The sequence below is a fragment of the Sinocyclocheilus rhinocerous genome, unplaced genomic scaffold (assembly GCF_001515625.1).
Source record: "Sinocyclocheilus rhinocerous isolate Xijiao unplaced genomic scaffold, SAMN03320098_v1.1 scaffold1063, whole genome shotgun sequence".
Taxonomy (NCBI): domain Eukaryota; kingdom Metazoa; phylum Chordata; class Actinopteri; order Cypriniformes; family Cyprinidae; genus Sinocyclocheilus; species Sinocyclocheilus rhinocerous.
In genome coordinates, this window is record NW_015625586.1 from 1032770 (window position 1) to 1056225 (window position 23456).

A 23456-nucleotide genomic window follows, 5' to 3' on the forward strand; every position below is an offset into this window, starting at 1 on the left:
TCTAATTGATCACAATAATTCAGGACAATTTGAGTCACTGTCCACTGTCCACTTTTTTCCTTTTCAGGTTTTATAGGCTTTATTTCATAATATTGTTACTGCAAAAGCTGGGCAAAAAACTTATCCACAGTATAGTTGGCAATATTTGATTGAATAAAGCTTCATGTGCGCTGCTTTAAACGCTATAATAAAAACTCAGAAAAAAATATTTAATTGACTTCCTTTCATTGATAAGTGTTTGCTAGTGGAAATGGGCGTGGTTGAAAGGTAGAAATGTCTTGGACAATCTCACGAGAAAATATGAGATTTACCGATTATTGTTTACATTGCAAAAAATGAGAACCGAACCGAATCGATTCTGATTTCGCTAATCTGGTTTGGAAAATGATTTTTTCATCTACATCGACTAATCTTTGTAAAAGGAGATTTTAGGTTGGAACGGAATTTAAAGAGCCGATTTATCATTCCAGGACTTGATCCCGGTTCGGTGCTGCTGACCCAGAGCTGCGAAGACAAACAAGAGAAACAAAATATCTCGAAACAAGACAGCAATGAACTAACTTCGAAGCGAATCGCGTCATTTTGGATAGGAAATCGTTAGGTGCGGATCTGCAGCGAGGTACCACATGCCTCAGATCTGGTAGAAAATAGATATCGCAGAAGGCCAGCGGAGAAAGGCGGGTTCGGGAGATCAAGGCCACGGAGGTCTCGCAGTCCTCGGACTACGGTAGGACGCGGAGCTGGCGTACCCTAGCAACACAGTAGGCACCGAGCGCAGGCGAGGGTCGGGGATTGGGCTGGAGCCTAGCGTTGAGATGTCGGGCTGAGACGGGAGACCAGAGGAGGAGAACGGTCGAAGAAAGAGATCAAATAAAACGGCAAAAGGGAGAAAAGACAGCGATAAAACAGGTACAAAGACAAATGTGGCAGTTTAAGGAGGCTAGCAGAAGAATTTGCAGGGCAGTGTAGAAACGACAGACAATAGAAGCAAAACCCAGGGGTAAAGAGATACTGAGAAGGTATTTAGATGCAGTTTCGTTTGTTTTGATCCTTTGCGAACCTTTCGTCCTTTAAAACGTTGTTTCTTCCGATTTTCTGTAAGTTATCCGTTATTTCAATCAATCGCATACATCTAATGATGGAGCCAGAATGATAACTTATTAACCAGGCCAATTGATCATGTAATCCTGAAATAATATACAATATGCTGGAACAAGTGATTAACGTTACATATTCCATTGAATTAAGTGTTTAAATCATGTTGGACGTGCAACGGATGAGATTTAACTAACATAAATCGGTGGTTGCTCTAACGTTGTATAGTTTGGTTGGTTGGTTAGTTAGGAAGTATATAGAGTTGTTCAGGTAACATTGTGCATGTATGTTTTTTTCTTTCTTTCTCCTCCGCCACTTTCTCAGTTCATATTAACCATAGTGTATGATTTTGCACTGATTGCAGTTGTTTTCTGGTCAAAAACCAGGCTGATTGATTAGAAATCAATATTTCTTTGTTAAATGCACTGGAGATCACGTGTTGCATGTGGTTTGACATGAATTGATCTGTGAAGGTCTTGCATGATCATGGTGTTTTTCTTGTAGGTTATCTATAGGATATGGCTTCAGGTGGGAGTGAGTTAATGACTGAATAATTGGTGGTAGGGAGGCTGAGTCATGAATCTCAGAATGCCCTGGAAAACATGTATTGGGGACACATGACTCAACATGTCACGCACATTACTGTCCCATCAATCTGTCAGCGTCACTATGGCTACATAATGTCATGCTCACTCACTTTTCCTCTCTCTCACAGCCATGATGGAGGAATTGCACAGCTTGGATCCTCGCAGGCAGGAGCTTCTGGAGGCCCGTTTCACAGGAGTCGGAGTTGCCAAGGTCTGTCTGGTCCCAAAGTGATATATTTCTGCCCCCTTTTCTATTTGTTTATGATAATCAGTAATTCCTGCACATACATTCTCGCATTAGACCTCATCCATTGGTATGTCGTCTTCACGCATTCGTGTGTTTGTCTAGGCCCTGGGCCTGTCTGCTTTCATGCATTAAGTTACATGTTAAGTTAATTTTTTCCTCCTGCTTTTGCCCAGTTGTCTGAATCAACCTGTTGTTTCTGTCATTTTCCACAAAAGCTCATGCTTGTCATTACAATTAGTCTAAGAAGGACAGCTTTTTGGACAAAAAAAAGAGGAGATTTAGCTGCAGGGTTAAGGTAGTGTTCCATATAATGATGCAACGAAATACATTTTTCATGGAAAGATTGCAAACGGAATTAAATTTTATCATTTATCACAAAAACAAAACAAAACCATGAATACAATTTCAGTAGTTATATTTATGTTGAATAATTGGGTTGGCAATTGAATTGGGTGTACTTTTCTCAGCCGATAAATTAATGACAACAAAAAAATGCAAAACGTTTTTTTGGCAACAAGCCTCAACTTGGTATTTCATCCAAAAATGTACACCATTTTTGGTCACTGTAAAGTGCATCCACACAGTTGACAAGTTTACCTGTTGTAGCTTATCCACAATGTGTGCACAAAATAGACACACGCAATTGTAGTAACGCGTCATTAGCTACATTTCCATGCACCCAAACAATCTGTTAGTAATCGGATTGATGGCTCAGTCAGATTGAAAAGCCTTAATGTAAACACCTCAATCAATGTGATTGAGATTGATGAAGTTTCGATTGATTGAAATGGGTGGTGTAGACCTGAAATAATCTGTTTACATACTACTTTTTACTTCTAACTCTACAAATATGCATGTGTTTTTTAACGACTTATGAACTGGTCAGTGGAGGAGACTGAATATTTGCTTAAAAAACATGACATTTGTCAGCTTTCCTTTTAGGCATTTAATCAAGGTGAAAATTATAATTATACTCTCAGTAGGTAAGCAGCACAGGGGCGTTTATCACTGTGTTATTGGATTGTTGTGGGTTTTAGTCTGACCTGACCAGAATGACCAGCATCTGTCACTCTTTCTCTCTGAATCTCATTGCATGTTTAGCTCAGAGCAGGAAGGCTTTCTTTACACAAGCGTATTTGAGTTACCAAAGGCTCATTAATAACATGCATATAAAACTGAGATGATGATTCAAAAACTGTTCTGCGCACATATGCAACCTTTTCTCTCAGATCTAGAGCTACATTTGTTGGTGTTTTTTGTTAATTTCTTCACCCAAACCATGAAACCCTTTTCAGTTTTAGATAATTAATTCACTTCTAGGTCAACATACAAAGAGGAGAGAATTAGGAAGGAATTAGTGTTTGAAATCGGAAAGAGAGACTGACAGACATCACATTGATTGGAGAAAGTTGCAATCTGTGAACTTTTTTTTTTGTGCTGATTGTAGGTGAAAATCCATTAGCTAAAAGCAGTGGCTAAAATTAAATAATAAAAGGTTATTTCCAAGGCGATTTCCAAAGTTAACAGATTTAATTGGATATCGAAACTTACTAAAAAAGCTAAATTAAAAATAAATTATTTAGAATGACATGCACATGTGAATAGTTCAAGATGTATTGCATGTGTTTATTGCATATTATTTATCTATTTACTGCTTCATACACACAAACTGTAATAACAACAAAATGGCTTTTATGCACCTCCGTTTTATTTTCACGGAACTGAAGACTACTAGCACTGATCTGTCCTTCAGGAAATGCAAATCCTGTTATCTGTTGTCTTCCTCTCTGCAGGGTTCTGGACACAACGAGTCGTCTAACCAGAGCTTATGTAGCGTGGGCTCCCTCAGTGACAAAGAGCTGGAGGTTAGTACACATCTGAAGCTCAAACGGTTGTTCAGTCACTAAAGTATCTCTGTTTCTGTCTAGAGTAGGTGATGCACTTGTTGGTGCCATGTTTTATTTATTTCACCCAATGATATCACCCAGGGTGTCTGGTTGGAAAGTCTTGTTTTTTTTAGTTTTTCCACTTATGGATTTAGTTGCTCCTTTCTTTAATATTTGGCATCTGGATGCTATTAATCAGTGAAATGCACATCTGTAATTGTTTACTTGTGTTTCAGTCAGACAAAGGTTACGTTTGTAATTTCTGGCCTGATAGTGTCAACAAATTAAATTTCAGAAAGAATGACCCTGTCTGTCATTGGTCAGACAAACAGACAGTACGGCATGAAGATCAAACAGAAAGAACCACAGCATTTAAATTTTTCCTATTTATGGATGACTGTATTTTTTACGTAAAGTAATACATTGATTATTGTCCACTTTAGAGTGGTAGCATGTAATGTCAGTAAGCAAGACTAAAGGCTTCTTTACTCCAAGAACAATATAGGCCCTATCTATAATACAATAACTTTAATAATGTCCACATCAGCAGATGATAACATTCTGTTCATACTAATCGCATGCTGCAGTTATGATGTCTGTTCCAGCTCTTTAAAGCCCAGCTCACACTGTGCGATTTTAGCCACTGAGACAAAATGTAAAAATCCTAGGCTAAAATCTATAGTCTTTGATCGCTGGTTTGACATGTTCACCGACAGCCGATTAATGGCCGTTGCGATCAGATTTTACCTCCGACAAAATTCTGGAAGTGTCAGAAGATTTGCTGCAGTCTTGCAGTGACTTCTCCTATGGCGAACATCAAACTGTCTTAATTTTTCAAGACAAGTCATGATCAGAATTAATGGTAGAGATTTCTTCTAACTGCTATAAACTCCGGCGCTCTCGTCCTCCGCTCACGGAATTCATGTGATATGTTGCCTTTGCTATGATAAGCACCGGTTGCGCCGATGTTTTCATGTAGGTGTGTAGTGCTGCTTACACTATTATTTTTAAATACACCACTCTTGCCGCCATTAATATACTTTTCATGATAGCCAACATTTCAGCCCCACCTGTAATGCAGCTCACAGTCACTGAACGTGTATGGGTTGATAATGTAAAACTCTGGACAAGTTTTCTTGCGCCCACCCAATTTTTAACGCGTCTTGACTGTGATACAGTCTGACATTAATGACAACTGTGATCCCACAGTGTGACATGATCATCATGTTCGTGCAGTCTGACAAGCAACAATCGTAAAGGACTATTCAAAATCGCACTGTGTATGCCTGGCTTAAGTTAGATGAATTCTGATTGGCTGTCAATATATTTTATCCTCAAAATATTCTTACAGTCTTGTTTCTCTGTCTTTATCATTATAGCTGTGATGTGGACTTACTATTCTCATTAGGGTGACCATACTGGCCATTTTTACGGGACGCGTCCTTGCCAGGATTTCTATATTGCTTAAAATATCCAGGTTTTGGCTGTTTGCACTGTGCAGAGCAGATGGCTCCTTATGCTTTCGAATCGCTCTTGCAGTACTTTGGTGTCATACAATGATCGGTGCGCAGCGATGCTTCAAGTCGAACGAAGAAACAAACACGTGCGCATATTTGCATCGCTTTGTATCTCACCTTCTCATGCGCCACGATTGGTCGATTATGTACAATACCTGCATGTTATTGGTCAAACTACTTTGGATGTTTTAGGCAATATAAAAATCCTGTCCAGGGCGTGTCCCGTATAAATGGCACATATGGCCACCCTAGTTCTCATAGAATTAGATTATTAAAACAGTATAGATATTGTCCTTGGTGTAAATGGCAATTATGAAAAGTCCTTTTATTTATTTTTTTAGACCTGATGAAATAAAAAAAGAATATGAAGAACAGACATCGCAAACTAAATCAGGTGCAGTTTATTTAAAACGGGCAGACATGCAGAGTTTGTTGTGTCTCTGCAGTCTTTGGATGTTGTTGTCCAGTCTTTCAGGTTGTATGAGCTCGTAGCCTCTAACATTTCAATGGAAACTTCTGGAATGAATGGGGTTGTGGAATGAGGTGATGTCATGGATTCTTGCATTTGCCTGGCAGCTTACAAACTCTCTCTCTAGGCCTGTCGGCGCAATTTTTGAGTGGACTTTGCTGTTCCGATGAGCATGAACGGTATACGAGTGGAGCGACTGAGCGGAGCGCACACGCATAGAGCGGGATAATACGCAGAGCGTCACACCACGTGAAAGTGAAACCTGAGCGGTGAACTAATTTTCGGCAGCCGGAATTTCGGTGCATCTCTAATTATTGGCGACATCAGAAATGGATATTATATCATAGATGCTTTTTTGAACATTTTAGCAATTTAAAAATATTAAAAAAGGATTTTTTACACGGCACCCCTGCTCTCGACAGACGGCACCCCGGTTGGGAAACACTGGTGTAAATGATGCTGAATGCACTGGTTCTCAGCAGGTGTATGTTACGTCTTTTAGAGTGTTGTTTCTCATAATGACTATGGCTCTGATTTTTTTCTTTTTTACCCTAGGCAAAGGAGGAGGGAGAGGACATAAAATTAGTGATTATTTTGAGGTAGGCGCATGTAGTTCATTCATTCTGTTATTAGAATCCATTTGATCCCCATTCAGGGTTAAATTTTGTTTTCAAGTGCATTTTTTCTGATTGAACTTTTAAGTCATTTGTTTGCGTGTAGTTTGCAGGGGGTAGTGGTACTGGTACCAGTCCAGCTCGTGGCATTCCTCCAGTGGCACGGTCCTCTCCACAGCACTCTCTCTCAAACCCTCCTGCTGCTGTGAGTCTCTTTCTTACTGCCAAACCTCCTCTTGTTGATATGACTATTAAAGGGATAGTTCACCCAAATATGAGAATTGTCATATACTCACCGTCATGTTCCAAACTCGTCAGACCGAAGTTAATCATCTATACACAAATTAAAATATTTTTAATGAAACCTGAGGTTTCTGTCCCTCCATTGAAAGTCCAAGTAACCAAAACTTAGAAGATCCAGAAATGTCATAAAGGCATTGTTAAATTAATTCATATGTAACAAGTGGCTTAATCAAGCTCTTGAAAAGAGATATGATAGCTTTATATGAAGAACCGATTTTATTCACATGTAAGCACATGTACATAGTGCATCACATAAAGTAAATGCAGAAACATGTAGTGAACGTGCGTCATGCGCTAGAACAATTCTCATTGGTTCTCATGCATCACACACATGTATTCACCAGATGTGATGTGATCTGTGTCGATCATTGTTTAGATGTAAATAACAAAAAAACTAAATTATATCTGTTCATCATAGAGCAATCATTTCACTTGGATTGAATATCTCGTTTCATATGGATTTGTTTTACAACACCTTTGTGAAGGTTACCTGGACTTTCCATGTAGAGACAGAAACTTCTCAGGTTTCATGAATATTTAAGTTTGTGTTTTAAAGATTAAGTCTCATGGGGGTGAGTAAATGATGACAGAATTTTCATTTTTGGGTGAACTATCTCTTGATCGATGTTATGTAATTTCCGCTATATATACATATACAGTGGAATGTTCAACTTGTTCTGTGCAACTTGCATTTGGGCAGTAAAAACAGCACTGTGAATGATGTTCCACAGCAATGAAAACTAAAGATAATTAAAAAAAAATAATGGAATGATAGGGATGATCAGAGGTGAGGGATACATGTAGTGCGCATTGCAAATTGTATACTGCTGTAGCTGATGCTTAGATGACAAGTGATTGCTGTAGCTGTGTATAAGCAGTTCAGTACAAGCATTATAATCATAGGAGTTATAATTATATTTGAGTTCATTTACTGTTGCAGTAGAAGTAATTATTGTTATAATAAAACATGATTATAGAGTAGCAGTGCAGAGAACTGGCAGAAGTGCAAAGTGGCGCCCTTATTAACAGTGACCTTTTTGGTTGCATTTTGTGTTGATGGAAATGTGTTTTTGGTTTTGATTGACAGGTGCAGCAAGAAAGCCCCTCCTCCATTAGCTCTGTAAACGCAGACCACTCCCACTCCTCCAGTTCCCACAAGCCAGCTTCTACACACACTCAGCACCGAGCCACACAGGTAACGCACTACAAAAAACACACTCGCAGTCTCGCACCTTTGCAGACACTTTCAGATGCTCACTTTGACATCCACTTTCATTTGCGCCTTCTCAGTCTGAGTTGACAATGGAGAAGTTGGCAGCGCTGGAGAGCAGTAAGAGCTCGGATCTGGAGAAGAAAGAAGGACGTATCGACGACCTGCTTAGGGTACGCCTTTGTTCACACACACCATCAATGTTAAAATCTTGAGATTTTGCAAACCCTTTTTGAGAATGGAGCCTGTGATATTTGCACTTCTGATCAAAAGTTCAAGTAAACACAACTCTTTTGAACTTTCTATTTAATAAAGCATCCTGAAAAAAAATGTATCACTTTTTCCATAAAAAAATATTAAGCAGCACAGCTGTTTTCAGGATTTATAATAATCAGACCTGTTTCGTGAGCACCAAATCAACATATTAGAATGATTTCTGAAGGATCATGTGACACTGAAGACTGGAGACTTTATCATAAGAGACTTCGTTCATAAACATAAGAAAAATTAATGACCCCTATTATTTGATGCCCAGCATTGTGACTTTCACTTATCAAATGTTTTACCTGTTTTACTGCTGAGAATACAGTGTTTATGTTGGTGTTTTTGTGTGCTGCAGGTAAACTGTGACCTGCGCAGACAGATCGATGAGCAGCAGAAGATGCTGGAACGATGTAAAGAACGACTCAATAAATGTGTGACCATGAGTAAGAACCTGCTAATTGAAAAGGTAAATGTATGTTCAGAGTATATGCAGTGGTAAATGTGTGGTGGTGTGTATGTACGTTTTATGTTTTTATAATGATGATGGATGTCTAGTTTTATCCAGTTTGAACAGTGTATTGCATGTGCATTGTATCGTTTTCTATAATTGCTGAATTGTGGGTATGTTTTCAGTCCAAGCAGGAGAAGATTGCATGCAGAGAAAAGAGCATGCAGGACCGGCTACGTCTGGGCCATTTCACCACCGTACGGCACGGAGCCTCATTTACCGAGCAGTGGACAGATGGCTACGCCTTTCAGAATCTAGTCAAGTACGTGAGCTGCACATCCACACTCTCTCAAACTTCAGAGCCTAGTCCGATGTCGCATGCACACACACACACACACTTAACACGCGCTGACAGAATATGGTCAGTTTCACTCCACACATGTGCTTGTGGAGAGCTAGCCATAAAAGACTCATTCAAGACTGTGTTCAGGTCTGATGATGAATGAATGTGCTGCTTTCAGGATCTTGCTGGGTGCACACATGTGCTCAGACCTTTCAGATCCTTCTAACGTGAACTTGGTATACACAAGATTTATTCTGTCACTTTTACAGTTTTTATGTAAAATTGATCTTACATAGGTACATTTTTGTTGTATTTTAACTTGTTCTTCACTGTGAGAATAGCAGGGGAAGCTGACATGGCGATAAAGCTCTAACAAACAACTTGGTAAAAACTGTCCTTTTAAAACCAGGTGTTTTCGTACACAGGAAGGTGAAAGCACTCCACTTAAACCAAAATGCACACACTTGAGACAAACCTAAAAACCTACCAGCACTTGCTCTGCTGCTGGCAAACAGTCGATTGGAATGAGCAAATTACCTCAGGGCTACCTTAAGTACTATCTGGATTTAACTCTACATATTTATCTAATAAGTATGTCTAGTCCACCGACAAGTCCTCCAGGAGACAGATAAAGGTTGCATTCAGTATCAGAAATGTGTGATTTTTATCAGAATCAAAGAAACGGTTGCACCGTGTCTACACCAGATGCGACAGAATGTCTGTCTACACTGGACACAACAAAGCGACCGTTAAAAATAATTTTTGATTTGTCGTGTCGTGCCGCTCCGCATCCAGTGTAGACACTACAATATCACTGATTATAATAGGTTCTATTGTATTCTGTTGCACCGCTTGCGTCCAGTGTAGACACAATGTTACTGTCAACTAAAAAAGTCCCCCTTTTTTTTTTCTAGATAAAAAAAAAAAGAGCAGATTTAAAAAAAATTATAAATAAATAAAATAAAATTGCAATATACTTGATTGTTCAAATAAAAATATAGGAATGTTAGGTAAAATTATAAACAATTTTAAATGTTTGTTTTTAAACGTATTCATAGTATGTTGCATTGTTATATATATTGTGTATTTATCATTTATTTTTATTTAAAAAAAAATTTGTGTAGTGTTTTTTTCCCCGTATTTTTTGCACTGATTTTGGTATAAAAATTCAGTTTGATTTTTCGCATGTGATTTAAAAAAATCAACAGACTGGCTGAATGAAAATGGAGTTTCACTCTCTGACAGCGGGTGATGTTTATAGAAAAGTAGAAATACCCCCGCTACACAAATCACTGCACAGTGTTCCGTTTCTGACACCTGCTTGTCAAAGAGAAAAAAGGCAGTCAAACACAACTTGCATGTTTTCAAACAGTCTTTCAGATATTTGTATTCTCTGTGGTGTTTATCAGACAACACCAACAGCAGTACAAAGACAAGATAGCTTGTTCCGGATTCTTCCTCTGCTATTTTCTTTCACTTAGCAAAATACTCTCTTTAGGAGGACCACCAAGTCATAGTTTTATGTAACAGCAGTGGTAGCTCTGGGCATGAACAAAAGCATGAATCTTATTAGTTGGCCAGTGCGATGGAAAAGAGATTGGAACACCTCTCCATTTAAAAAAAAAAAATCTGTGGCATTTAGGGCATGCGAATGTTAGTCAGTCTGCACTGACACATTAACAGCCATTCATTCCAATTGAAATGTTTAATTTACCAGGCATTTAACTTTGTGTGAACAGGCCTTTATTGGTATATGAAAATATTTTGAAGTATTTAATAAACAAACAGAGAATGTGTAGAACATTTTGAATGACAGTACTTTGAAACAATGCGGAAAGAAAATTAGGAAACGTGTTATAAAATAAAAATGACTTTGTCCTTTGTATAGACAACAAGAGAGAGTCAATGGGCAGAGAGAGGACATAGAAAGGCAGAGGAAACTACTGATGAAGAAGAAACCGCCCAACGCCAGTCAGACCCCTCCTCCCAACCTAGAACCCAACAAACGCAAGAGCAAGAGCAACGGCGCCGAGAACGAGATGTAAGTTCTTCTGGCAAGTCAGGCTTTGAGTAGTTTAGGAATTCAACTTAATTGGATTTTGTCCTAATTTGTTTATGTCCGCACAGGTTATCTTTAGCAGAATACCATGAGCAAGAAGAAATCTTCAAACTGAGACTCGGACACCTGAAGAAGGTATTCATATCGTCACATTCGTGTGGTCAAATTTGTGTTGTCATGGAAACGGGTCTTAATATTTTGGTGTTATGTGTGTCTGTGTGTGTGGCAGGAGGAAGCAGAGATTCAAGTGGAGCTGGAACGGTTGGAGCGTGTGCGTAATCTTCACATCCGAGAGCTCAAAAGAATCCACAATGAAGATAACTCCCAGTATGCACTTTCAAATTTTATTGCCACACTTGTGCCTTTTTTGGTTTATTTTTAGAGGGCTTTTTGAGAGTTTAAAAATATCTGTGGTGGATTTAAATGATTGTGCGATTGTCTCTCCGATTGTCAGGTTTAAAGATCATCCCACGCTAAATGACCGTTACTTGCTCTTGCATCTGCTGGGCAGAGGAGGCTTCAGTGAGGTTTACAAGGTAACAGATCTGTGATTGGAAAGAGTGTATGTTTTCATTTAGGGATGTACAAATCGACATATTTTCATAATCAAGTAGCCTGTGGGTTGTCTGGAAGACCTGTAAAATCATGGGACGCATTCTTTTTCAAAAACAGCTGGCGGGAGTGAAATAAAATTAAAATATCAAGCCATCTTCACTAATCGACTAGTCAACCATTCTGGCATGTGGTTAGTTTAATTCTGATCTTTTCTGTTTCTCCAGGCCTTTGATTTGACGGAGCAGAGGTACGTGGCTGTGAAGATTCACCAGCTTAATAAGAACTGGAGAGATGAGAAGAAAGAGAACTATCACAAGTGAGCACAAACACCTTTTCCAGCCTTGTTTCTTAAAGGCTCATGCATGTTTCAATTCAACATTAGGCGCCAAGTGTGCTTGTTTTCCCAGAATGCATTATTCTTCCTGAACCAGCCTGTGGAAATCGGGGCCTCATTCATAAAGATGAGCTTAGAATCATCCTTATTGTAAACGTACATCAGTTTTCAAAATATTCCTATTAACAGTTTATAAAACGTCTAAATTAGGGCTGCACGATAAATCGCATGCGATATTTAACGCGCATCTTGTCAGAAAGGTTCTGTAATCAGCGGTAAATCTCCATCACCTGCGGGCTTTCACATTGAGCAGCATTAACTACACAGAGCCGTTGTTCACTGACGAGCTGCGCATTAAATATCGCATGCGATTTATCGTGCAGCCCTAGTCTAAATGATGTAATTGTGACAGAGCACTTGCTTATTTGCGCATATAATTTACCTTTAAATTTCAATAAACAATGTTGGATTAATTTCTGGTATATATGTGTGCAAAAAGTTTGTAGGCATGCATTTTCACATCGGTTTTTGCTGTTATAAATCCTGATTTGTTCCACACCTTTTATACATGAGGCCTCTGATTTTTGGGTTTGACTATAGATTGAAAGTAACTAGGGGGAAAGTTACATGATTGTCAATGCATAGTTTATTCTGTGCTATTTATTGGACTGTTTGTTGAATGAAGATTGTTGGTCATGAAATGTTTTCTAGGCATGCCTGTCGAGAATATAGGATCCATAAAGAGCTGGACCATCCTAGAATAGTCAAACTGTATGACTACTTCTCCCTGGATACCGACTCGTGAGTAAACTTGCTCTTATTGAAATGTGAACAATTTACAAATGATTGTCTCTAATTTGAAGCCTATTTCAAGCCTTTAGTCTTTTTAATTGGAAAGTTTTGCAATCAACATATTTGTTTGGTGCAGTTTTGTTTCCCATTACTTCACTCCTTAAAAGTGGAGGGACGAAAGAGGGCATGTTTTATGTGGGATTGTTTCTAGATTCTGCACTGTTCTGGAGTACTGTGAGGGGAACGATCTGGATTTCTATCTGAAGCAGCACAAGCTAATGTCAGAGAAAGAGGCCCGATCCATCATAATGCAGGTCGTCAATGCCCTCAAGTACTTAAATGAGATCCGCCCGCCAATCATCCATTACGACCTCAAACCAGGTATGACATGCACAGACCTCTCAACTCTTCTGTACTGGGCCAAGCATGAGAATTGGCTCCGTTTGAATGAAGAAGGGGTGCAAGACGAGACTGTTGAACACTGATTCTTGTGTTTGTCTAGGCAACATCCTGCTGGTGAATGGCACAGCATGTGGAGAAATAAAAATCACAGACTTTGGGCTGTCCAAGATCATGGACGACGACAACTACGGGGTGGACGGCATGGAGCTGACATCACAGGGGGCGGGGACATATTGGTGAGGGGTCTGTTACTGTTACAGGATTTGTACATTTCTTGAATTTGATCAAATGAACTCTAATCTCCCTCAACACAAAATTGACTCTTGTTTTACAGAAGTGTTATGTAGTTTATGGTCTGAAAGTCTGGATATGCAAAACCCTTGCCTTGTTGTGCTCCAGGTATCTTCCCCCAGAATGCTTTGTGGTTGGAAAAGAGCCACCTAAGATCTCCAACAAAGTGGACGTTTGGTCCGTTGGGGTCATCTTTTACCAGTGCCTCTATGGGAAGAAGGTAAAAGACACACATACACACGTACATTTTCTAACACTGGCTGTGTTGTCACTGTCCGCTGAGATATTAGTACTTTCTTTTCTCATCTTTTTACTCTTTCTTCACCACACAGCCGTTCGGTCATAATCAATCCCAGCAGGACATCCTCCAGGAGAACACTATTCTCAAAGCCACAGAGGTGCAGTTTCCTTCCAAACCAGGAGTCTCACCTGAGGCTAAGGTACTTCTTCAGACAGTTCACTGTTTTTCTTTCATGGTGAGATCCCAGAGCGCAAACGGGTTACGGGGCTCCCATCACTCCTTTTTACATTGCCACATGAGTAAATCTCTAGAATATTTTGGGTTCATTTTTTTTCTCTCTTCCACATTTGACTATACACTATTAAAAACATCTGTGACATTGATGGTAAAATACCGGCAGCTGTGGTTGCCAGAACTTCACCTTCAGAAAAAACGTGGTTGCAACATTTTAGGTTTTACTGACTTAAATTCACAATAAAAAAAGTTTTTCATGAACTGATGTTAATATAACAACCTATTGAAGTACTAATATCTATTTTGTACCATTGTAATACACTGACTACCACCAAAAACAGGTGATTATGAGAAAGTCACGTGATGAACCAAAGCAGTACCGTTTCTAGGCATAGGCAAGCTAGGCGGTCGCCTAGGGCACCACCACCTGGAGGGGGCGCCAATGAGCGCTTGTACTGGCGCTACATTTTAGCAGGGTTGTGATAAAGATTGCCGCCTCCACTGGATCCCCCAACATTATCGGGCTACAGTACTGTAAATCTGACAATGCCTGTATGCCATTGGATCAGAGCGCTGTCGATTGCTGCCTCTGATTGTTGCATGAAAAGTTTGCATTTGGAGTGCTCAACAGTGCCATTAGATCAATGGGCTCTGTCAGTGCTTTGGCAAAGTAAGGCTTTTTTTGCCATGCAATAAAGCTAAGTTCAAAGGCCAATTTAAAATATTGGTCCAGTAAAAAGTGCACAAAATCAGTATTTTTTTAGGCAGTATTTGTGGCAGTCGAGAAATCATGTTGTGAAATTGTCCAAAAGGTGTGCGTTTTTGTGCCAATGCATTGTTAAAGGTTCAGTATGTCGTTTAATATTCCCATATAAAACTTTTAACAGCCAATTAAAAAATATTGGTGTAGTAAAATTCACTAATTCACAAGATAAATACTTCCTTTATTAAACCGCATTGTCGAATTTAACGCATTCTTACGGAAGTGTCGAAATGCTGAATCAATTAATTTGCTTCCAACAGCGCCCAATGGGAGCATAGAGGGCAGCGTGCCATGTTATTTAAAGGAGAGGTTCACGCTTCAAAGAGTAACAAAGGAATAAGTAGCTGAATTCTGATTACTTTTATGCCACTGGCTTTTATATGTAGTTTGGGGTAACAAAGGGTTTATAGGTTTGAGTGAAATAATAATGCAATAACTGACACAACAACAACAATTGAGCAAAAACAGATAAAGACAAAAAGTAGCCATTAATAATATCTAAACATGTACCCAAATCCAAATGTAATAAAATTAATTTATGTGTGATGACAATTTCTCAGCAACTAGGGATAACCACACAGCCGGTCATAATCAATCCCAGCAGGACATCCTCCAGGAGAACACTATTCTCAAAGCCACAGAGGTGCAGTTTCCTTCCAAACCAGGAGTCTCACCTGAGGCTAAGGTACTTCTTCAGACAGTTCACTGTTTTTCTTTCATGGTGAGATCCCAGAGCGCAAACGGGTTACGGGGCTCCCATCACTCCTTTTTACATTGCCACATGAGTAAATCTCTAGAATATTTTGGGTTCATTTTTTTTCTCTCTTCCACATTTGACTATACACTATTAAAAACATCTGTGACATTGATGGTAAAATACCGGCAGCTGTGGTTGCCAGAACTTCACCTTCAGAAAAAACGTGGTTGCAACATTTTAGGTTTTACTGACTTAAATTCACAATAAAAAAAGTTTTTCATGAACTGATGTTAATATAACAACCTATTGAAGTACTAATATCTATTTTGTACCATTGTAATACACTGACTACCACCAAAAACAGGTGATTATGAGAAAGTCACGTGATGAACCAAAGCAGTACCGTTTCTAGGCATAGGCAAGCTAGGCGGTCGCCTAGGGCACCACCACCTGGAGGGGGCGCCAATGAGCGCTTGTACTGGCGCTACATTTTAGCAGGGTTGTGATAAAGATTGCCGCCTCCACTGGATCCCCCAACATTATCGGGCTACAGTACTGTAAATCTGACAATGCCTGTATGCCATTGGATCAGAGCGCTGTCGATTGCTGCCTCTGATTGTTGCATGAAAAGTTTGCATTTGGAGTGCTCAACAGTGCCATTAGATCAATGGGCTCTGTCAGTGCTTTGGCAAAGTAAGGCTTTTTTTGCCATGCAATAAAGCTAAGTTCAAAGGCCAATTTAAAATATTGGTCCAGTAAAAAGTGCACAAAATCAGTATTTTTTTAGGCAGTATTTGTGGCAGTCGAGAAATCATGTTGTGAAATTGTCCAAAAGGTGTGCGTTTTTGTGCCAATGCATTGTTAAAGGTTCAGTATGTCGTTTAATATTCCCATATAAAACTTTTAACAGCCAATTAAAAAATATTGGTGTAGTAAAATTCACTAATTCACAAGATAAATACTTCCTTTATTAAACCGCATTGTCGAATTTAACGCATTCTTACGGAAGTGTCGAAATGCTGAATCAATTAATTTGCTTCCAACAGCGCCCAATGGGAGCATAGAGGGCAGCGTGCCATGTTATTTAAAGGAGAGGTTCACGCTTCAAAGAGTAACAAAGGAATAAGTAGCTGAATTCTGATTACTTTTATGCCACTGGCTTTTATATGTAGTTTGGGGTAACAAAGGGTTTATAGGTTTGAGTGAAATAATAATGCAATAACTGACACAACAACAACAATTGAGCAAAAACAGATAAAGACAAAAAGTAGCCATTAATAATATCTAAACATGTACCCAAATCCAAATGTAATAAAATTAATTTATGTGTGATGACAATTTCTCAGCAACTAGGGATATACAGTGGGTACGGAAAGTATTCAGACCCCCTTAAATTTTTCACTCTTTGTTATATTGCAGCCATTTGCTAAAATCATTTAAGTTAATTTTTTTCCTCATTAATGTACACACAGCACCCCATATTGACAGAAAAACACAGAATTGTTGACATCTTTGCAGATTTATTAAAAAAGAAAAACTGAAAAATGCTCAGTATTTAGTAGAAGCACCCTTTTGATCTAATACAGCCATGAGTCTTTTTGGAAAAGATGCAACAAGTTTTTCACACCTGGAATTGGGGATCCTCTGCCATTCCTCCTTGCAAATCCTCTCCAGTTCTGTCAGGTTGGACGTATATATATATATATATACAAAATTTGGAAATGTATCAGTGTTGTTATTTAAGATACGAGTGTTTACATAATCAATTTTATTTTATTTTGTATGTAATGTTAAATGATGTTAGACTATGGGGCCGTTGAATGCTTGAATCTGATTGGCTGATGAACGTCGCTTTCTTTCTCTTTCTCTGTGTGTCTCTGTCTCTCTCACTCTCTTTCTAATAACTGAATTAGAATGCTATCAATTATTCTTTACTTATTTTATGAGTGAGAGTGGGATGGGGGGGCGCTAGACAGCAGCTTTTCCACAAGCTGAGGTGGGAAATACTTTATAGATAGAAGGTGCAGTGTCATTCACACAAACACTAAACACCATCATGGTAACATGCATGGCACTAAAATAACGCAATAAACATTAATTTAACATTAGATGTAAGATAAACCCTTAATGGACAGTACACAACTGATAAGAAAAAGTCAGAAGTTATTTCAATGAAAAACATCAAATATGAAGTGTCGTGCAGGGGATTCTGGGAGTGTCAGCTTACGGTTTTTCACTGTAAATTATACAATGACTTTTTCTTTTTCACTTCCAAAAACTGTAATTTAAACAGTATTTTACTGTAAAATTACATTAAATGTAATTAGTTATTCACCGTATATAGTATGGAAACCTACTGTTAACAGTTAACAGGTTTTTACTGTAGCACTTTTACAGTCTTTTACTGTTAAAATCACGATAATTTTTTACAGTGTAATAAATTGTAAATCCTCCCCAGTTTTTTAAATGGACATTTATTCATTGTAATAGTAACATTTTAGTTACACTACCAGGCAGATGTTTGGGGTTAGTAAAAAAAAAAAAGAAAAAAAAAGGTCTGTGTATATATATAATTTTTTTTTTTTTTTTTTTTTTAAGAAATTAATGCTTTTATTCACTGAGGAGGTATTAAATTGATCAAAAGTTGTGACATTTGTTACAAAATTTCTATTTTAAATAAATGCTGTTCTATTTTTCAGCAAATAATTCAGAAAAAAAAATGTATCACTGTTTCCACAAAAATGTTAAACAGCACAAATGTTTTTAACATTGATGATAAGAATTGTTTGTTGAGTGCCAAATCCGCATATTGGAAAGGTTTGTGAAGGATCATGTGACAGTGAAGACTGGAGAGATGACTGCTGAAAAAATTCAGCTTTGCCCTCACAGGAATAAATTATATTTTTATAAAATTGAAATTGAAATCAGTGATTTAAAATTATAATAATATTTCACAGTATTACTGTTTCTACTGTATTTTTGTATATTAATGTTGCCTTGGTGTGCATAAGAGACTACTTATAAAAAAAAATAATAATTTCCAGCCCCAAACTTTTGAATTAGTGGGCATCTCTGCATGGATAGTTTAATAAAAACCTCCCAGTACCATGTTGTTTCATGTTTAATTCATTTGTTATTATTGTTTTATTATAAGGTAGTCATAAACGCTGCTTGCTTTTACTTTTTCTTTTCCTGAAAATTGTTTAAAAGTCAGAGTAATAACTAGGGCTGCAGCTGATTTTAATAATCGGTCAATTATTTCAATTATTATATCAGATGTAATTGCATTTATGATAATTGTAAAAAAAAAAAAAAAGTGCATGTCTTACTCTGTGTTTTCCTGTGTTCTGTTGCTCTGTTTGTCCCATGTTAACCTTTTAGCAAGCAGCTTGCTCAACACTAAATGCTGTGCTCACTTTAGTGGCACAGGAAAGGTTGTGGGATTCTGTCATTAATGTGGTTTTGTGTTGCTAGGAGACTTGTCATAATAATGACTATTCGCTTAGTGAGTCAGATTGGCTAATATTTGCTCACGGAACAATAATGTTTATTGTCTGCCTCCTTTAATATAAAACCTAGGTTCTGTATGATTTTTAGATTAATCGTACAAACCTGCCTTCACCTAAACTACTTCCACACATGGCTGTTGATGCTTTTCTACTGGAACATAAACTGAACGCTTTCTAATGAGTTTCTTGTCCACTTCAGGCCTTCATTCGCAGATGTTTGGTGTACCGTAAGGAGGATCGCATCGATGTTCACCAGCTGGCCAGTGATCCCTACCTCCTCCCGCACATACGCAAGTCAGTGGCCACCACCGGTAACTCCAGCACGGCCGTCGCCTCCACCTCCAGCTCATCCAACAGCAGCGCCTCAAATTGAGAGCCCAGCCCATCCTCGCGAGTTTGGACCGGAGCAAGCGGTGTGGGGCATTGGCATTTTGCCCGGCCCCTCTCTGCAGTGCACTGGAAGGGGTCTCATACCCCTTACCTGCCGAGCAAGGGAGCAGGAGGAAATGGTAAGAGAGGGATGGAGACAAAACGCATCTCCCTCCACCCTTCTTCCTCTCCCAGGCATCTGGAGGCTGGATTTGTTTCGTTTTATTTTCTTTTTTGGATGGGAGGGGACTAAAAAGCGCCCCACGAGCGAGAGGCGAGTGCGTTACCTGTGAGAAGGACCGAACTGCTCAGACCGGTGGAAGAGACTGGTATATGCCCTGCACCCCACAACACACAAACACATGCACACACACACATATAAACACACATTTATAACGAGGTCAGCTTGATTTTTCTTATATGGCAACACCGTTGATGGGACAAGTCCGCTCATACTAATGTGCATTCAAGTGTACAATATTCCTAAAGATTTGGAGACACTCCCTGCTGACACAAAGCCCGTCCCGGCCCATCTTCCCTCTCTCTCTCCTCTATCGTTTTTTGCCTCTGGAATGGATCTATGAACTTTTGGAAGCAATACTGTCAGTGGGTTCATTTCAACAATAGTTAACCCTAGTTTAAACGCCTTTTTGAACTGCTGTCAGATCACATAATAATTGCTGAGGCCAAATCGGCATCAGGACCTCTAGGTTAGCTGATCTTCTATGCTGGGAATCAGATGTTTGTACTGTGTGAGAGATGTAATGGACAGGTCTAGCCCAGACGTTTGTCTCTGGAGGTGTTTGTCTATGTCCTGTTCACTTTCACCCCTATTCTATGACCAAAGCTGAGCTCTACCAGTAGGTGGTGCTGTTTGACTTGAGTGTTTTTATTTTATTTTTTCTTTCTGTTTATGTTCTTTTTGCTTTATGCTGTTATGAAAATGTGTTTTTAGGAAGCATATTCTTTTAGATTTAGCGACACTAACTGATCCCACCCCTCCCACCCGTCCCCCAAGTATGTTCTTGGTTCTCATCGTGTCTTTGGACCGAATCTAACGTTGAAAAATGAGATGAAGTTAGATTTTATTTTTCATTGATTAATTAAAAGTCTTGTGCCTCACATAGAAAGAAACACAGACACAAATGCGTTCAAAAATGACACACAGTCATATATGTTTAGGTCTGGTGATACGGCTGATTGCCTGATCCTGTTTTACTGTTTGTGGGAAAGAACCCTCTCGAGGGGACAGAGCTAGTTCAGGGGTACAGGGCAGAACTTGGAGCAATCATTAAATACTATTGGTTATTAATACATTGTGTTGTCTGCTTTATTTGTCTTACATATGGCTTGATGTTTACAGATACTGTCTAAAAATGTTTGAATTGGCCATTTTTACTGAATTATAAAAATAAAGTGAAATAGAAATATTTACTAATAACTAGTAAAATGGACAAAACGTTAAAATATAAAAAGCTAGTTCAAAATATTAATAAATACTATAGTAGTATATAAATAATACTGTAAAATAAAATACAGCTGAGAAACCTAACATTTAGAAATTATGAATTTAAGTAAGCTGAAGTACTAGAATTATTAGATTATATTATTATTAAATAGAACCATTATTAAAAAATAACAAGGCTAAATAGAACTATTATATTTATAAAAATATACATTTATATATATATACACACACACACACACACACACATATATATATATATATACATATATATATACACGCACTGTGTGTATGTGTGTGTGTATATATATATATTAGTATTTAAATGACAAGCATAAAATTAAATTATAAAAAATTTTATTCAAAATATTACTATGTAAATTATACTGAAATAACATTGCGCTGGATCAGATGTTTTCATTACACTTAATAGGAGGTATTTGGCATTGGTACATTTTTGTTTTTGAGTTAGAATGATCATTTTATCAAAATAAGCCATTATAGTTGTGTATTTTAGTACATTTATTAAATCAGTGTCCCATTAAACGTGTCCATTATTAAACCTACATAAAGCATTTTGGGCTTTGTTTACTTGCATCTGGTCTGTATCAAAGAACTAACAACGCAAAACTGCAGTGTTTTCATGTCACAGTACTTGCATGTGAACAAAACAGATCTTTCAAGTTGATTATTAGACCTGATGAAGTCACAACAGACTTATTGATAAATCACTTGCTGTTTTGAAATGCTCTCAAATTTGGGTAGAGCAGTGTTTTTTCTGTTATTTGTCACACATTCATTCAGTGGGCGCCTGGGCGGGATGCACCCGTATACAAGACTTATCCAGGTTGCATCTCACCTCAGGGTATCCGTGTCTGTGTTTTCCTTCCAGCTCCTCAGCAAAGCTGGATTTGTAGTATTTATCAGTTATACGCCAAGATGTGCAGCTGCGCCCACTGCATGACCTTTGCTGATTGACTGCGTTGAAGTCAAATTCAATGTGAAAGCTGCTGGAGTAATGCTGGAAAGGCAAGGCATTAGACTTACTGTCTGAGGATTTCCATGTTTTGAGAAAGTGGGGATTTGTTAGTATGCAGTGCTTGGGAATGGGTTGTGAAATCATTTTTTTATTCAATCAGAAACCGATAGTTTGGTTGGATGCTGGATGAGTCATTGTCCTATTCAGTCTGAAGAAGAGCCAAATGCTTTTGGATCGTTTAAAAATGTTCAACAGCTGTTTGACTTCATGGTCAAAATCAATTACAGGGATTATAATTATTTTGAACCTGACTATTTGACCAGTCACTGAATAGTCACCCACAATCTGCAAAGACACTAATAATATGCATTATACAGTATATGTAATTATTATTACTTTATTCTTTTTTTATTTATTTTTTACACAACTGTTACAAAAAAGAAATCTCATTTACATCTTAAGCAGACTTCCAGTCTCGGTGACTCACCACTTGGAGATTGTTTTGGACAAACATGTAGCAGCTAGAACCTGTGGATGATTGCTTTACCAAACCAGGCCTGTCTAACTATTCCAACCCGACCACTCCACCCACTTATTTACTCTGGCCTAGTGATCTCATGCGTGATTACATTACAGAACCTGTCCTGGATTGCCAAGCAGTGCAAGGAGTGTTAAAAACATCCACAGCTTGAATTAAAGTATATCTCAGGCTGTCTCACAAAGTTTGTCCAACATAATTGTGTTTCTACTGGCAGTAAGTAAAGCTGTCACTGGGGCATTATATTACTACCATTAAGATACATATTAGTACCTATAGTGTAAATATTAATACCTAAATAAATATAGAGGGTACTGTGAAAACTTGGAGCAAAGACAAATGACTGAATGAATGTGGTCACATGACTTTAATCCATCAGAGGAGCAAATCTTTTGGGAAAAAAAACATTGTGTCCAAATATATATTGACCTAACTGCAGTGTTGGGAAGGTTACTTTGGAAATGTAATAGGTTACAGATTACAAGTTACCCTACTTAAAATGTAATAAGTAGTGTAACTTTATTAAAGTAATGTAACCGATTACTTTTTGATTACTTTTCTAAATTTCTAATATTTTCAACTGTTAATCATTTTCAAACATTTACACCATGCAGGGTTAACCTTACAGTAGTGCTCAACACTGTCAGACTTTCAAAATCCTTCATCACATTTTGATTTTGGAGTGAATACCAGCGCTCTCTTACACCTTCAATACCACGACTGAGGTGAGACGGTCGCCGTGATTTTGCCAAGTAAGACATGTTCCTGGATCAACATCTTTTGTTGATCCAGGATCAACATTACTGTCCAAAAATATAGACTTAACCCAATCCCTACCCCTAAACCTAACCCTACCCATAATTTATTCCTAAATTAAGTCCATTCCTAGATTTGAACACGGGACACCCGAAGTGCAATGGTGCTGTATGTCAGAGATATGCACTGGAACGAGTCGCTGTGAACAGAGCTGATCAAAGTAAAAAAGGTGTTGTTTTACACGACCACTGAGACCATTTCCAGAATACTCTAAAGAATCATACCAACTTGTGGAAAATGGGCATCCGATGTCCACTTTGAAGCACAGCAACCACAAAATCAGACTTACTTTAAAATCATTCTGAGGTTAAATACATATTTAAAATCATAACAAGAAATAGTTTAATAGCTATGATACTGTTTTTGAAATCAAATCTTTGCATAGCTATGACAGGAAACACTGGAATCTAACAATGCCTTAGAAAAAAA

At 38.2% G+C, this 23456-nt stretch overlaps 1 protein-coding gene across 1 annotated transcript; it reads left to right on the forward strand.

The window, feature by feature from the left end:
* The first annotated feature begins 296 nt into the window (after positions 1-296).
* tlk2 (tousled-like kinase 2) lies at positions 297-20541 on the forward strand. Its single transcript, XM_016571701.1, has 21 exons — positions 297-909; positions 1811-1893; positions 3723-3794; positions 4052-4070; positions 6357-6400; positions 6522-6620; positions 7806-7913; positions 8009-8101; positions 8548-8658; positions 8826-8962; positions 10872-11024; positions 11111-11177; positions 11272-11369; positions 11497-11578; positions 11822-11913; positions 12643-12732; positions 12935-13104; positions 13226-13361; positions 13525-13636; positions 13749-13856; positions 19060-20541. The coding sequence occupies exons 2-21, from the start codon at positions 1813-1815 to the stop codon at positions 19231-19233; spliced, it is 2046 nt and encodes a 681-aa protein (XP_016427187.1). The 5' UTR covers positions 297-909; positions 1811-1812; the 3' UTR covers positions 19234-20541.
* The last annotated feature ends 2915 nt before the right edge of the window (positions 20542-23456 follow it).

Coding starts and splice junctions, on each gene's coding strand:
- tlk2 (XM_016571701.1), top strand. CDS start 1,813: ATGATGGAGGAATTGCACAGCTTGGATCCTCGCAGGCAGGAGCTTCTG. Junction 7,914..8,008: donor CTCAGCACCGAGCCACACAG/GTAACGCACTAC, acceptor GCGCCTTCTCAG/TCTGAGTTGACAATGGAGAA. Junction 8,102..8,547: donor GTATCGACGACCTGCTTAGG/GTACGCCTTTGT, acceptor TGTGTGCTGCAG/GTAAACTGTGACCTGCGCAG.